Source organism: Coloeus monedula (assembly GCF_965178545.1).
Source record: "Coloeus monedula genome assembly, chromosome: 23".
NCBI classification, from domain to species: domain Eukaryota; kingdom Metazoa; phylum Chordata; class Aves; order Passeriformes; family Corvidae; genus Coloeus; species Coloeus monedula.
The window spans coordinates 6,071,291-6,088,005 of record NC_138803.1 but is presented as its reverse complement, the minus strand read 5'-3'; the positions used below and the strand labels follow the sequence as shown (position 1 = coordinate 6,088,005).

The window sequence follows — 16,715 nt, the reverse complement described above, 5'->3', positions numbered from 1 at the left end:
CCACCCAGGGAAAAGGTTCTACCTGGGCAGAGCTCACACCTTCCCTGGCACATGCCCAGGTGCTGCCCAGAGTGCACACAGGCTCCCACCCAGCAGCGCTGCCCCACCTCCATCATTGCCATGCTCAGAAAAGGCCAGGCACGGGACACCAGTGCAACAACAGCAATTAACTGAGCAGAAGTAATTAATGAACTTGAATACATCCGCCGAAGAATGAGACTGCAAAAGGAAAGCATTCTATGGGAAGGCTTGATTAGTAACTATGAAATAAACCCCAGAGCCAGGATAGCAGTATTCCTTATTTTACATTCCTTTTATTTACAGAACAGTTTTACTAGAAATACTGTAAATCTTGTACTTCTATCTGCACACTAGGAAAAGAACCCCAGTCAAAAAAAGTAGTTTAAAAGTACAAATAAATCACATAAGATTGTGCAAAGAGGAAATTATTTTCCTAGTGGAATGAAACGTTTACTGACTTTTCGAACTCTTGCTTTAAGAGTTGCAAAAATACTTTGTTCATACAAAAATAAACAAAAAAGTAGGTATTAAACCAACACAGAGCTGGGTTTGAAGTATGTTTGATTTTTCTGCTTCTTTGCCAAGTCAGGTGAAGTCAGACCCTTGACTTCAGGTCTATTTATTGCACTAAGAACCGAACCCCTGACAGCGCCAGGGATCGGTGTCAGAACTCCCCTTCCCTCCTCAGCCGCTGGATTTATCCTGCAACGGGAAACAAGCAGTAATCAGGGGGACTCCCTCGGCCTGGGGAGGGTTTATGGAGCCCTGGCCCCCTCCCCAGAGACCCCGGGGTGTTTGGGGTGCCCCGTGCAGCTCCTACCATCGGGTGCCAGGCGCTGGGGCTGGCACAGGTGAGCGTGGGTGGGCACCGCGCACACGGGGCAGACGTGGCAGCCGGGGCTGTGCAGAGGGACCAGGTGGACCTGGCTCCCCTCCGCGGCCAGGGGACACACAGGGCTGCTGGCTGTGTCCCCGTGGACAAGTGACAGGAGCTGCTGGTCCGTGCAGGGAGGGCAGACAGTGCCCCATGGGCTGTGGGGAGAGAGCTGAGGGTGAGTCCCAATGGGATCGTGACAGAACCTGCCCCTCTCCAAAGCACCCTGCACAGGCTCCAGCACCCACAAAAGCTGATTTCCTTCACGATTTCACTTTTTAAACTCAAATAAGCAGTGATTCAAGAACGCAGATCTGGAACTGCTCCCCCAGGATTGGGGCCCACAGCCAGGCACTCACAAGAATAAATGAAAAAAAAAACCCCAAACAAACACAGCAACAAGGAGTTCACACTTCCTAAAGCCAAAGCAAGCAGATGCCTGTCAAACCATGTTGATCTGTTTTCTCCTATGAATTTGCCTCTGTCAGTGGTGACTCTCTTAAGGAAGCTTTGTGAGCCTGAGAGAGCACCGGTCTCTCATAGGCAAATGTCAGAAGATAAATAAATAAATGAACTGAGCCAATAGGCTTACCTTGCTCACCTCATCACTGCTCTGGCCCGAAACCTGACCTTGCCACAGGCAAATGAACCATACCCACAGGTGGGAAAAGCCCTGGGCAGTGGGTGAAAAGAGACTCCTGCTGTAGGGTCTCACTTGGGCTCTTTGCTGCTTAACCAAAACCAGAGCTCCAAAGAACACAAGGCCGAGCCAGGTGAGCACAGCTGAGGGGCACAGGCTGCTTCAGAGACACCCAAGGAAACTCCACAAGCACCATCTGAATAAACCTCACCCGGTTTCACATCTCTCTGCTCAAGCAGGCCCCACACTTCTGCCCTGGCACAGGGCTGGGAGCAAGTGCCACCAACATTCACACACCGCCACCTATTTCTATTTTAAGTTATGCAATGAACTCTCAGTTTTGAGGGCACTGGGCACACACTGCAGTGCTGCTGCTGAGAGGAGCTGGACAGGAGCTGCCTGCACTGGCCACACTCACCCCTTGTCCCGCCACTCCCCCGGTGTCACAGCACTGTTGCCATCCTGGCCAGTGTGGGCACGGAGCCAGCTCTCACAGATGGGACAGATGTGGTCACTGTGGAGAAGAACCATTGAGGATGTGCACTGAGAGCATGGATGTGCCTTCCAGGCCATGTTTCTGGGGCTTGGAGCAACCTGGGATAGGGGAAGGTGTCCCTGCCCATGGCAGGGGGTGGGAAGGAGGTGAGCTTTAAGGTCCCTTCCAACCCAAATCATTCCAGGATTCTCTGATAAGCACAGTTCTACTCCATTCTGAAGTGATTTTTGTCCAGGCCAACTGTGGCATCTGGTTATTTTTAGGTGGAAGACTGACCTTTTGTTGTCCATGGGCTGCTCTGCCTCACTCCACCACGGAGCAGCTTCTCCTGTGCCATCTCCCCTCAGCACATCCACAGCTTTGGCAGGAGAGCTGAATGCAGAGAGAGAGAGAGAGAGCAACCTGAGTGTGTGGCTTTCCAAAAACACCTACTGCCCGACAGAGCCACTGCTTTCTAAATATCAAAGACTTGCTGCCTCTAAAACAGCAACCACATGAATTCCAACCGCCAAACTCGCTCTCTCCACACAAAGATGCTTTCTCCCCCTTTCCCCTTGTTTTGCTTTCCATGGGCCTGTACCAGGGGAGCAGGAGCAAGCCCCTGTTGATGCTGTACCTGGTGCCTGCTGTGCTTGGTCTGTCCCCATCCCCAATGCTGGGGACCGAGTAGGTGCGGGGTTTTTGGGGCTGGGAGCTCAGCCAGTCCCGGCAGGCGGTGCAGCCGTGGCGTGCGGGCTCCAAGAGAGGGGACAGGTCACCGTGGAGCTGCTCCTCACAGCTGGGACACACGTGGCAGTTCCCTGTGTGGCTGTGGATGAGAGATACAGGGGAAATCCCTCCAGAGAGCAGCCAGCAAAGCCCGAACCCTCCTGTGAGGCAGCCGGCGCCCTTTGCACAGCGGGATGTTCATCGTGGTGTTTGAAAGTCAAAGACCGCTCAGAGATGTTCTGCACGGGTGTGCTCAGCACCAGTGAGACCCCTGGCTGTCGCCAGAAGTCTGACACAAGGTTTTGGGCAGGTGAACAAGCAAACCTACCAAAAATAGTAATTCCAGGGCTTGGGCTGCTTCTTCTCATGCGTTACCTCCGGGCGCATCACTGCATCCCTTCCCTTCGTCTCGTGCTTTTGTAAACTCACATCGTACGAGCTGAAGAGACAGAGAGGAGAAAATTTGTAGAAAAAAAAGAAACTTAGCAACACGAAAAGATAGTGCTAACCATGCAAATATAATGAAGGTGTAGGGCTTGAAAGGAAATAGCCACTTATCCCTAGGGAAGGTTATGATTTACGAGGGGCAGCTTAGTGTCACTTACTGCTTCTCACTCTCTTTCCGTCTCACGATGATCCCAGCTAGAATTCCAAGGACTACTGGGGGAACTAACAAAGAAGGGAAAGGGAGAGTGAAATCAACCATTGACTCCAGGTATTTAATAGCAAACAGCTTTGGGGTAGGGAAATGTACTTTCAGTTTTAAGCTACTTACCGATGCAACTCGGAATGAGGATGCTTGCTGGGGAGGGAAACAATGAAATGGGTGTTAAAAATATGAAGCCCAAAATGTGGTGCAATTACAGCAATTAACAGGACTTTTAAGAAATGGAGCTCTTACCCAGCCAGTAAGGGTTGTCTTCCAAAGGTTTGGTTTGGTTTGTCTCTGCTGTGGTTTTAACTAGAGAGAGACAAAGGAAAAGCACTCAAAATGCTGGTTTATGTGGTGCTCAACTCGCACATAATGTACATAATCGCTCAGTGAGGAGTCAACATCACATGGGCAGGGACAGGGACCTCTTGTGACACTCCAGGCCATATGGACAGAGGGGATTCTGCTGTTCTACTTGGCGTTATTGCCTGGGTGTTGCTGGACACGAGATATAAATCCCTTCTAAGTTCACTCCACCAGCTTTGCGGTCACTGCTACATTTCACACACGGTTAATTACATTTCTGCCTGTTCCTCTTGAAGGGAAAACGTAAAACCATGCCTGCTTGTGCAAGAAAAACTGCTGGGGACCGGGATGGTTGTGAGGAGAGGGATGAGTGCTCACCCCGGCACTCGGGAGGGGCCCCGCTCCAGGTGCCGTGGGTCCCGTTCTCCGTGGTGCAGCTCAGGGTGTCCTGTCCCACGAGCTCCAGCCCCGGCTCGCACGTGTAGGTTGTGACGGAGCCGAACACAAACTCCTCCGAGCTGTTACCACTGTGCTGCCCGTGGGGGATGGCTGGAGGAGGGGGACAGGAAATAGCTGTGGGAGGAAGAGAAAAGAGTTCAGGAGGTGACCCCTGGGATGCTCTTCTCGGCAGCCTGAGGGGACGCTGCTTCTGTCAGGCTTTCACAGGCAGAAGGCAGCAGTGATGCTCCCGGGGAGTCCCTGCTTTGTGACAGCAGCTCTCCCCTTGTGGGGATGCTGACCTGACTTCACTCAGTGAAGTAAACCAAAAAAGGAGCATTTCTGGGTTGGAATATTTGGTATTTCCAGTCAAGCACTGGGCAACTTCACTTACCCTGACAAGCTGGAGGAGGACTCCAGGCAGCTTTGTTTCCCTGTAGGAGACACCTGATGAAAGGTGATGCTCCCTCTAATCTGTACCTGCAGGAGCAAAAGGCACATCCCAAAATCAGCTTGTTGTCACCAGCCAAGAATGTGCCACAAGGGGTGCTGAGGACTCGGTATGGGCAGAGCCCCACGTCCCAGTTCACACCCCAGTGACTCTGGCTGCGCAACTGGGATGCAGTGGGCAGCGGCTTCACACTCACCCACGGTCACAAACCACCCTGGCTCTTGCACCCAGCAGGTGATTGTCTGCAATAATTTGTCCGTGTTCTGGATTGGCTGGAATACCACAAGATTTCTCTAAAAAAGAGTAAGATTATCCTTAGGACACTGTGAGGCTGGGAAAAACCCCGCAGACTTAATTTCCATGGCAGTACGGCAATGTCAAACCAGGCAGTTAATGGCATTTCATGTTAAATGGCATTAGAAAAGAGCAATTTTAAAATACAGATGTGGCACTCGGAACAGAGTGCTGGAGAAAGTGAAATGACACGGAGACACTCACTCTGACACAGCTCAGGAACTTTTGTCCACGTTAAGTTGTCCAGACAGGTGCTGGTGGGGGGCTGGTCTGTGGTGTTTTCATAGCCCAGGCGACAGATGTACCTCACCGTGGTATTAACGGCGTAGAAGTTCTGCCTTTGATCTTGTGGTGATATCCCAGCAAATGGCACGGATGGCGGTCGGGGACAGCTGCCTGGCAGCCACAGAGACAACAGAAACAGAGCAAAAATAGCAATATTTAGCTTTCAACTATGAACATAAATCTGAGCGATAACGCACGAGTCTCACTAAGAACATGGGTGCCCCAAACAGTGCCCTCCTCCCTGGCCTCCTCCACCAGGGAATTCTCTGAGGAGGGAAAGTGCAGCCAATTCTCACTGTAGAAGTTTCCAAGTCCCCAAAGCCAAACCTCCACCCTTGTTTAGCCCTTTGATCACTCAGTGCTTCGCCCCTGCAGTCCTTCCCCTTTTCCATGTGCTTCCCAAGCTGTTCCTCTATATTTATTAACACACAAGTGCCAGCACGGGGCTCCAACAGCCTCGGTGGCATGTAGGAAAAAAGGGCAGCGAGAGAAGTGGCCAAACCACTTCATCCTGTGTCGCTGCAGATGAGGAAACCCCTGAGGCAGCGATTGCCAAAGCCGTGGATGTTTTCACAAGCAGCCTGCACCCTCCTTGTGTCAGAGAAAGGGAAACGCTCACGGCCACAGAACTCCAGCAGGCTGGACCACTGGGAATTTGGCAGGCAGCGGATGGTGTCGGAGAGAAAGGGGAGCTTGGTGTAACCCGGGACACAGCTGTAGGTCACCGTGGAGCCCACACTGAAGCTTTCCTGGTGTCTGGTGTCCCCTCGGGGCTCGGCGTGGCTGATATTTGGCAGCGGCCCGCAGTCCCCTGTGGGAAAATAAACGAGGATTTATCGGGGCTTCTGCTGCTGCTTTTGTAGCCCGGGCTGGGCACACGCAGAGCCTGTGGGAACGGGCGGCACACAGAGCAGGGCACATGGAGCACACCCGGGGCAGCGCCAGGGGCACACAGACTCGAGGTAAGTGGGAACAGAGCACACAAACCCGCACAGAGCACACACGGATGTGGGTATGGGGCACACACGGAGCACACAGAAAACACACGTGGAGCACAGGAAGCACATGGAGCACACACACAAGGATCACACATATGCACATGGATAACACACGGAGCACACACTCCCAAGGATCACACACGGAGCACACACACAAGGATCACACACGGAGCACACACACACACGGAGCACACACACACAAGGATCACACACGGAGCACACACACACACGGAGCACACACGGAGCACACACACACAAGGATCACACACGGAGCACACACACAAGGATCACACACGGAGCACACACACACACAAGGATCACGCACGGAGCACACACTCACAAGGATCACACACACTCCCAAGGATCACGCACGGAGCACACACACACAAGGATCACACACGGAGCACACACGGAGCACACACTCACAAGGATCACACACGGAGCACACACTCCCAAGGATCACGCACGGAGCACACACACAAGGATCACACACGGAGCACACACTCGCACAGAGCACACACACAAGGATCACGCACGGAGCACACACACAAGGATCACGCACGGAGCACACACTCACAAGGATCACGCACGGAGCACACACACACAAGGATCACACACACACAAGGATCACGCACGGAGCACACACACACACAAGGATCACGCACGGAGCACACACACTCCCAAGGATCACACACGGAGCACACACTCCCAAGGATCACACACGGAGCACACACTCACAAGGATCACACACACACACAAGGATCACGCACGGAGCACACACACACAAGGATCACGCACGGAGCACACTCACAAGGATCACACACGGAGCACACACTCGCACACCGAGCGCACGCCCGCGGACGCGCAGAGCGCTCCCGCACGCAGGGAACACCCAGCCCCGGCGAGCCGGGCTCCCCGCACACCCCACCCCTCCGCAGGGGCTCACCCCAGGCCGCGGGCAGCAGCAGCAGCAGCAGCAGCAGGAGCGAGCAGCGGCGGCCGGAGCCCATCGCGGCCCCCCGGCACTGCCCGGGCAGCGGAGCCACTCCCGCGGGGCTGGTCCGAGCTCCGCAGCCGGAGCCCCCGCCCGCCCCTCCCGGCCAGCTCAGCTCCGGGAAATCTCTGACGAAAGCCGTGTGTGAGGGGGGGAGTGGGACTGGGTGTGGAAAACGCGGTGGCCGCGGTGCCCCCTCCACCAGTCACGCCTGGCATCCCAAAGAGCGGCTCTCCGGGAACCCGCTGCCTCAGCAGCTGCTTCTCAGCGTTACTCTGCACCTTCTAAAGGTGAAGACCCCCCTCCTTCCAAAGCTGCCAAGTGCCAAAGGAAAACAAAAGACCCAAAGCAAAAACGGCAGGAAGGGGAATGGGTCCTGCCACCCCGAGGAAAGGGCAGCCAGCAGCAGCCGACCTGCACCTTCCTGCTTCCCTTTGTTATCCAGGAAACAGTGATGTTTCCGCTGAGAAGCTCAAACTTACCTCTTTTACTCTATTTTTTTTTTTAATTTCCACTTTATTTTCCATTCCAGTACAATTTCATCCCCAGCAGATGTAACAAAGGCATTTGCAATGAGACGCAGAGATGTTTTCCTAAGGGAGGAATCCAGCACCTTGGATAACGTATTTCTTTAAAATACTTCCTTGTAAGCACCATGACAAACTACGTGGAGACACCTTGGCTGCGTTTTTACAGTCACTGGCCTGAACGGGGATGGGGGCTGCGTAACGCTGAAGAAATCTGTTAACAGGAAAAAAACCACACCTTAAGTTCTGGGGAATTCTCCTGTATTAGCTCAGGGCAGTGACCTTGGCACGGGGCAGGAGATGCTGAAAAGTCTCTGGCAAAGGCTTCGCGTGATGCCCAGCCCCCGCAGGGAGCGGCTCCGCTCACAGAACCAAGGGCTGCAGCTTCAGCTCAGTAAAATCCTCTTGCTAACAGGCTGGACCCTTGAGCCGGGTTGTTTTCCTGCTTGAGCAGGAAACAGGAGACGTCTGTACCACCGGCCCGGCTCAGCCCTGCCCCTCTGCACCCACATTTGCTGCCCCTTTTTTGCCCCAGGAACCGGGGAAGCACCATCTCCTTCCACGCAGCAGCTGAGCCCCACGATAGCAGCTCCGTGCCTGCCCAGCCAGCGACGGCCACTTGCTTTATCTGGCCCGGACATCCCTCCCTGCACGGCAGGAATCAGGCCAAGCAGCTGCTGGTGGCAGAAGGACACACTCAGGGAGCAGCCTGACCCGAGCTGGTGCAGGGCTGGGGCAGCGGGAGGTGTCCGGCAAAACCTGCCAGCAAGAACAGCGCTGGAGCTGCTCCAGGCCTCCCACAGAAACTCAGCCTCAGCTCCCAAAACCCTCTGGGACTGGCCCTGGGTCTGCATGGGCTGAGCCACAGCTCAGGGGCTGCACGGCTCAGGCCCAGGGTGGCTGAATGGGATTGAGGGAGGTGTAATTCCAGCTTCCTTTTCCAGACCACTTCCCAGAAACACATTCCCACACATTCCTGCATGGATTTGATTTTCTCCTTTACTACTTTTTTTTTTTTTTTGTATAACTGAGTTTAACTTGCCCTGAATGGCATTCAGAAAATAAATGTTCAGAGTGCTGATAAAGAACTGACTGAACATCAAACCTGAACATTGCCAGGATATACCTAAAAGCTGATTCCTTCCTGAAAAAGAGAATAAAATATGACAAGGGAACAGCAGGGAGCTGAATTTACAGACTGTCCTTTATAAACAACTACCATTTATCACTAAATATAAATAAAAACCCAGAGAGGCTTTGGGAGTTTTAGGCCTTTAAGGACAAAATTGGGGTAGGCAGCCAAAGGAATGAGCATGACATTTCCTGTCCCTCTGTTGCAGGGTGGCAACACTGGGGAGGATATTTAGGAGCTGTATTTCTGTGTCTGGGAGTGCTTCATGTGCCCACAGCATGACTGAGCTGCCTCCCTCCCTCTGGAAAGCAGAAGTGGCTCCTTTACGTTACAAGATTAGGGATGCCCGGCCCACACGTGGCTTTATCTTCCTGTGGTAGAAACCAAAACTGCAAGGAACTTTGGGGCTGATACAAGAAGCTTTTCCTAAAGGAAGGGCTAAAACCACTCAGGATAAAAAGATCAAGCCATTTAATAGCCAGAGTACCACGGTTTCCTAAAAGAAGTCAGCTCATAACTCTGCAGGACGGGGAAATCCGTGCTTTGCTTTTCAGCCCCACTGGCAGCTGGATCCACGGCTGGAATTCCTGGGAAGTTACGGGAGCAGCTCAGCTCCCCAGGGAGGCTGGGGCTGTATTTAGGGTTTGTTGTGGCGTTGCCAGCGAGCAGAAAACCTGCGGCCCTGGAAACACAGCATCAGGCTGGGCGTGACATAGCCGGGCCCCGGAGGAACTTCTGCCGGAGGTCTGAGGGTTTCTGGGACAACGCAGCCTCTGAAACTCTGGTGGGATGAGCAGGAATCACAGCTGGAAGGCAACTGCTGTAAGAAAAACGCAGATGGGAGGAGCAAGTATGGAAATCAGCCAATGCTTGCGGGAGTAACTTCCAATCGATTTCTTGGAATGCTAAAACATCGCCATTAAAAAGTTACATTTTATATGTGGGACAGACCTGACTGAGGTCATCCTTTATCTCAGAGCAAAGTGTAAGAGTCCTGATGTGTGACCATTGCATGGGGCACTTTTGGAACAGATCAGGAACAGTTAAAGATTTTCTGACTTTGACCCAAGAGACAAAAGCCAGGGATGGGCAAACTCAGCTTGACCCTGACACCAGAGAAACACTTCTCACCATCCCCCAGTTGGACACTGAGACCCTCCAGCGGGTGTTGCCCTGCTTACAATGACACAATTACAGCTCCCAGCGCGTCCCACAGAGCCAACACTCACCCTTTCATGGATGGAATCATCCTTTGCAGCGGGTGGGGAATCTGGAGGAGCAGCACTTCCGCCGTGTCCAGCTCCTCCTGGCCACCCACGACCTCCCTGTGTGGAACAAGGTTGGCATCAGCACCTCAGAGCAAGGACAGGAGCCCTGGCACTCTCAGGGCTACGTGGTACAAAGTTATCTCATGCTTTTCAAAAGGCCCAAAAACTGAGTTAAAAAAAAAAAAGAGCGGTAATAACGTGAGGGCAAGGAAGAATTGATAAATTAAAATGTATTTCAGATGAAGCAAAGCTTTTTTAGAATGGGAGGTCAGTGCAGCCAAAGCTGAGTTGTGAACCAGAAGCCCAACCAGCAAAAAATATAAATTATACAGAGAAAACTTACGGAGAACAGAACATGACAAAAACCCCACTCACTTCCATGAAATGATGCAGCTTTGGACCATTTCAAGTTTTGAAAGCAGCCGGGTTGGGGGAGGATCCCCATGTACTTTGGAGGACACATGAATCCTTTGCTGGTCCCAGAATAGGATTTTGGGGATTTGTACAAAGGTAGAACAAATCTGAACTTTGAGGCAGCCCAGCTCCTGCTCACTGAACAGAAATATGGGGGGAAGAAAAGAAAACTCTGGGTTTTAGGGCTGGGAGTAAGCAGGAAGTGCCACTGATGTCATCATCCCTCCAGGACTGACCTGGTTCCCTGAAGAAAGAGGAAGACTGGGAGAAGGAAATGGTATTTTGGAGCGCCTTTTGATAGAGGCTGAGCTTCATCTCCCACGTGGAAGTTTTCTTAGAGGGCTGGATTCCATTTCCCTGTGGACCTGAGAAAAGGAAATTCACGGGGTGAGCTTCATCAGGTGGCCTTTCGTAGAAATGTGATAGAGGAGAAAAATAAATGGGACTTGATTCAATGTCGAGTCATTTCAACTCACTTTTGGGAGGAACTGTCCTCTTCATGTCTTGTGCTCTGAGTCTGACAGCTGAGCTTTTCTCTGGGGGACAAAGAGTGAGCATTGCTCGGGGCACTCTGCCTTCCTTGCAGAGACTGCTCCATCCTTGCTCCAGCACTGCCTTTTCCCCCTTTAAAATTTCCTTACAACTGACATTTGACACCTCCTGCACCTCATAACCACAGTATTTTAAGCTGATTCATCCTAAATACTGAATTAATAATAAATATTAAATATATAAATAGTAAATACATAACTATATAAATATTAAGTATTCAATATTAAATATTAAATATACAAATTTACAAATTTACAAATCTACAAATCTACAACATACAGCATACAACATACAATGTACAATATACAATATACAATATACAATATTAAACATTAAATATTAAATATTAACCATTAAATATTAAATATTCAATACTCAATACTCAATATTCAGTATTCAATATTCAATATTCACTATTCAATATTCAACAGCAATAAATAATGAATAATAATAAATAATATGAATGAAATGATGAAACCACCTTTGCACTGGGGCGCGGCTCCGCTCCAGGCTCCGCTGGTTTTGTTCCTGCTCGTACAATGGATGCTCCCATTCCCGACCAGCTGGAAGTTGGGGTCACAGCTGTAGGTCACCGTGGAGTTAAAAGCAAAAATTTCAATGCCTTCCCTGTCGTGTCTCCCGTGGCTGATTGGAGGAGGTGGAGGGCAGGTAATTGCTGCAGGAGAGAGGGACAATGTATGTGTGCTAAAAGCTTCGGTTTTAATAAAAATACAAAATGTTTGAGTCTAGCTAAGGTTCCTGGAGATAAACTTTGGACAGTGAAGGTGGGTAACCAGCACTAGATGGGTAAAGCACTGCTGCCTGTCCCAATTCTCTCTTGTTTGTCCCTGAAGCGTTTCTCTTCTCACACCTTTCTCCCTCTCACAACACGGCCCCAACAAATAAACAGCAGCTTGCCATGCCCTGACTCAGGATTCCTGGAAATCTCACCCCATCGCCTTCAGTCATGACAAAAATGTTGATTTTGTGGGAACAAAACTGCTGAAACTGTGTCAGCAGCAGAATGGGCCTTTCTCAGCTGCAGTGTTCGAGACAGATCAGCCACAGAATATCAGCAGAAACAATCCAAAGAGAGGTTCGGACTGGTCATGGGGATGCAGGGTCTGCTGGAGTGAAGTAAAAGGTTTAATCTCACAATTAAAGATGAATCTCACATTCACAAGTTGGAAGTTCGCTCCATTCAACATCGTTTCCTTTCAGCTGGCACCGGATGAAATTATTCCCAACTAGTTTGTACCTAAAATACACGAGGAAAAATTCAGTGTAACTATCCAAAATCTGTGAATATTTCCCACCCACCCCCAGCACGAGTAGGATCGGGAGTGTAAAGCCAGCGGTGATGATGACACTGCCGGTTACCAGCAGAACTCCTTCCAGGATCCGTGTTAATCTATTTTAGGCGATTCTCTGCTCTGACTCGGCATTTTCCACGGCAGGGGAATGGGGCTGGCACAGCTCTCCGGGAATGCCAGACAGCGCCGAGCTGAGGTGTGGATTCCCACACGGATTTGCTGAATCAGAGACTCCGTCCCTGCCGGTTTCCCAGCCCAGCAGTGCTGGGGTTGATTCATTCTGCCGCCACCCAGGGCCTTTCCCACGCCGCTGTCACCTCCAGGACGAGGTGACGAGGGTGCAGCTCCCTGCCGAGCACACACAGCACCTCCAAAGGCTGGGGCTCAGCCCTGGCTGCTGCTCGCTGGGGTCACGGAACTGGATCTGCCAAACCCCTCGGTGCTGGTGGGGCAGGGCAGGGGCCCCAGTGTCCCCCAGTGCCACCTCCTGCCCAACACCTGCTTTGGGGTGTCAGGTGCAGCTGTTTTGCTGAAGTTTTGCCAGAAAATCAAACACCTGCACATTGTGGGGGCACCTTCTCAGCTGATAAGGTGCTTTCCCCAGAGATCCTGTGGACTTCCCATCCCTGGAAGTCTCCAAGGCCAGGTTGGATGGGGCTTGGAGCCACCTGGGCTACTGGAAGGTGTCCCTGCCCATGGCAGGGCATGGCACTGGATGAGGTTTAAAGTCTCTTCCAACCCAAACCAGTCTGGGATTCTGGGATTCAGATACATCCTTCATGTACAGCAGAAACCAGTGAGGGGCAACAGGGATCGATCCACATCTAATTAAAGTGGTTTCTGCATTGGCTTGCTGGAAGCTCATGGATCTTGTTCTGACACCTTCCCCATCTCTGAATTACCCTCCTGTGCTAAAGCCCTCAGCATCTGGACATGATGGAAATTATCTGATCTAAATTATATGAGCAACATCATCCCTCCACCCTGCTGTAGATTTCCAAAGTTTCTCTCAACCCCAGAAGGGTGGGACATGCTGTCATTTTCTTTAATTACATCCTGAGGGAAAGAACAAACTCCTCTGCTATATTTGGAGCTGGGCAGCACAAGCCAGATGATGCCAGGTGCATCCTGCTTGGGAGGGAGGAACACTGGCTGGAGTAGCAAGAACTTGACATTTCAGCTCAGTCCACTGCATTTGGGCCCTGATTGAAAGCAGGCAGCAGCCGTGAGTCAGCTCCTGACTGATGGAAACTGTGCTTCACTGCACTTTTCCAGCTGAACTTAACTGGATTTTAAAAATCCCCATGTAACTCTTTTTATTCGGTACCTCTCAACTATCTTACGCTGAAATATTTTAAATAACTTGTGTTGAAGTCCAGAGTTATCAGCTGAGAGTGCAACCAGCTGGTGCTGCTGGGAATGGACACTTAAAGCTCCTCTGGGTGGCACTTGAAGGAAAAGGTGAATCCTGACCCTGGTCCCCTCCCTCCAGCTGTGTGCCACTCTGCAGCTGTGTCCCAGCCCTGCCCCGCCGTGGCAGTGCCCAGCACTCACCCATCCTCACAGAACACATCCACCCGCGCTCCCAGCTGCAGGTCCGTGAGGGGCCCCATCCTCCCCCCGGGCGGCGCTCCCGGGGCGCCGCAGGACCTCCCTGGGGGACACAGAGAAGGCTGAATGAGACATCAGACACAGGCTTAGAGGGTTATTCCCAAAGGTTCCAAAGCATTTTACTGCATGGGCGTCACAGCCGGGCTGGCAGGAGCGAGACTCAGCTGCAGGGGAAGGTGGGGATCCCAAAAGGCTCCACACTCACAGAGGTGTTTCCATCTCACTGGATTAGGAAGAAAGTGCTTGACTGTGAAAAAATATTCCTCTCATATCACCAGTCTTAATATTCCATGGGGGTCACCAAGAGGATGCTTTGCCCTCATTTTGAAGTTCAGTGCTAGAATAGCAGATTGGGATTTGTCCCCTGCATGTGCCATGTCCCAGTGAAAACGCCTTTAGGATTGTAAAAATGTTGGAAAAGACCTGTAAGCTCATCGAGTCCAACCAAACGTTCCCTAACATGAAAATCAAACCACATCTGTTTATGCCAGCAGAAAAATAAAGAAAGAACATCACTGATAGTTCTGCTGTTCAGTCTTGAATAGGGATGACAAGGAATATCCACCCAGCTTTGTGCTAATGGGGCTCTTGGGATGACAACCAGGCTGCATTTTGGGATGCAGGTTGGGAGCAGCCAAGGCTGCTTTTTTGGGGCATGGGGTGGAGCAGAAATACTCACTCCTGCACAGCTCAGCAGCTTCTGACCACGCCAGGTTCTCGAGGCAAGTGCTGGAGGGGGAGCTCTCCGAGGTGTTCTCGTAGCCGGGCCGGCAGACGTAGCTCACGTTGGTCCCCACAGGGAAGAAATTCCTCCTCTCATCCTCCTTGGACAGGGCAGCAAACCTCAGCCTGGTCGGGGCAGCGCAGCTCCCTGGCGGCCCAGGAAAGCCGGCCTGAAAGAGCTGCCCACCAGGAGCGTGCCAAACACACCCTGAGATCACGGGAAAGCTTCTGGAAAGCTCCTGGTGCTCATGGCAGGTTAATTCGGGTTCCTTACCAGGCTGCCAAACTGCTGCAGGCACCAAAGCGGGGATGGAGCGGCATTAGGAGCCCGGGGAAGGGGTTAGTAGGACATGGGAAGTACATGCACAGGCTGGGGGGGCACAGGACCCCAGCTCCACCCCCCTGACTGACCCCTCTCCCAGCCCCCGCGGCCACCAGCGGCTCCGAGGGGCAGCGGCACAGGGCAGCGGGTTTGGGGTTTGTCCCTTGGGACAGGGACGGTGCCAGCGCAGCGCAGCCCCAGGAGGGACAGGGATGTCGACCCGGGGCTGTGTTTCGGAGAAAGGAGGGTATTTACGGCCGCAGGGGTCCAGCAGCCTGGACCAGAGGTTGCCGGGCAGGCATTCCGTGGTGTCCGGCAGCCTCGGGATCTTGCGGGCGCCCTCCGCGCAGGTGAACGTCACCCTGGACCCCACCGGGAAGCTGCTGGGGTGCTCATCGCTGGATGGCCTGGAGTGGGTCATGGCAGGAGGGGGCCCACAGTCACCTGTGGCAGGAGAACACCTCCTCAGGTGAGGACCCCTGGCCCCTTCCCCGCCCCAGGAGGGTGGTTGGGATGGCCCAGGTGTCCCCTGTGGGGAAAGCCCCAGCCAGGGCTGGATCTGACAGCACCAAGCCATGGGTTGGTCCCCAGGCTTGGGGGTGGCATCAGCCAGCCCCTGAGCAGCCAGGTGGGATCCAGGCAGGTGTCTCTGGTCCTTCCCATGGCCCTGTACTCACCACGAGCCACAGGAATGCTGAGGAGCCCCAGCACGGCCAGGAGCAGCAGAGGGTGACCAGAGGCAGCCCCGCAGGTTGGGGGGTCTGGGTGTCCCCCCGATGCTGGTGCCCCAGCCCTCATTGCAGCAGTTCCTGTGCTCCTCTGCTGAGCACCGCTGCTGCCAAGGGCTGAGTGCAGAGCTGGGAGGAGATGCTCTGCAGCAGGCTCCACCAAGCCTCTGGAGCGTGGAAACCTTCCCAGAACACACACGGAGCTGAAATCTCCGTCAGGAACACAGAGAGCAGCCGGGGTGGGGACAGCTGTCACTCACAGGCTCGGGAAGAGCCTGCTGGTCCTCCTGCCCCATCAGGCTCAAGCCTTTTATTTGTCCTGAGGCTGGCAGTGAGCACTGACCAGCACAGTTTTTCCAAAACTATGTTCCCAGAGGAGGAAGGACTCCGTTCCCACGCCAGGCTGTGTCCAGGGTAGGAAAACACCTCCTCAGTTATTTGCTGGCAGGTGTTACACCACAGATCAGCAGAGTCAGTGAAGCAAAGAAAAGCATTTTCCTTTTTGTTTATTGCCTGACTCATTAGTAATGAGGAACGGGTGTGAGCAGCATATCTGTGTCCTGATTAACCCTGTGACAAGTCCCGTGTGACATCAGCCAGGGCTGCTCAAACACCCTCAGATACACCCAGGATGCAACACCCAGCTTTTACCCACACTTGTGGGTGCCAAGCCTTGCACAGGGAGGAAAAAGCCCCTGTCTGCAGTCCCAGGTAAGCTCGGGGTGGAGGGGACCGAGGTGTCACGCTGAGAGGGTGCAACCCTGCTTGTCTGGTGGTCAGAGAGCACTGGAGAGCAGGGATCTCTTCTCATGGCAGAGCTCCTCACCTGGGGCTGGAGAAGCACAGGATGCATCCCCAAGCGCCTTTCTGTGCCAAATTAGAGACACCACCTCTTCCCTGGCTGTTGTTTAGGCTCTGGTAACAAGTAAAGCGATTTCAGTAACTTCTAAAACACACATCTGGCAGCG

General features: G+C 52.7%; 2 protein-coding genes across 2 annotated transcripts; both read right to left on the bottom strand.

The window, feature by feature from the left end:
• Positions 1 to 600: 600 nt before the first annotated feature.
• LOC309581500 (uncharacterized protein) lies at positions 601 to 7,173 on the bottom strand (the record flags this gene model as incomplete). Its single annotated transcript, XM_082296124.1, has 15 exons — positions 601 to 723; positions 842 to 1,053; positions 1,954 to 2,049; positions 2,308 to 2,403; positions 2,648 to 2,839; positions 3,068 to 3,178; positions 3,345 to 3,408; positions 3,515 to 3,541; positions 3,641 to 3,700; positions 4,076 to 4,270; positions 4,530 to 4,615; positions 4,783 to 4,879; positions 5,085 to 5,276; positions 5,785 to 5,976; positions 7,110 to 7,173. 15 exons carry the CDS (start codon positions 7,171 to 7,173, stop codon positions 719 to 721), a joined length of 1,689 nt encoding a protein of 562 aa, XP_082152250.1. The 3' UTR covers positions 601 to 718.
• Positions 7,174 to 9,616: 2,443 nt separating this feature from the next.
• LOC309581499 (complement decay-accelerating factor, GPI-anchored-like) lies at positions 9,617 to 15,817 on the bottom strand (the record flags this gene model as incomplete). Its single annotated transcript, XM_082296123.1, has 8 exons — positions 9,617 to 9,636; positions 10,735 to 10,863; positions 11,532 to 11,726; positions 12,226 to 12,308; positions 13,918 to 14,017; positions 14,654 to 14,845; positions 15,275 to 15,463; positions 15,697 to 15,817. The coding sequence occupies 8 exons, from the start codon at positions 15,815 to 15,817 to the stop codon at positions 9,617 to 9,619; spliced, it is 1,029 nt and encodes a 342-aa protein (XP_082152249.1).
• Positions 15,818 to 16,715: the final 898 nt, after the last annotated feature.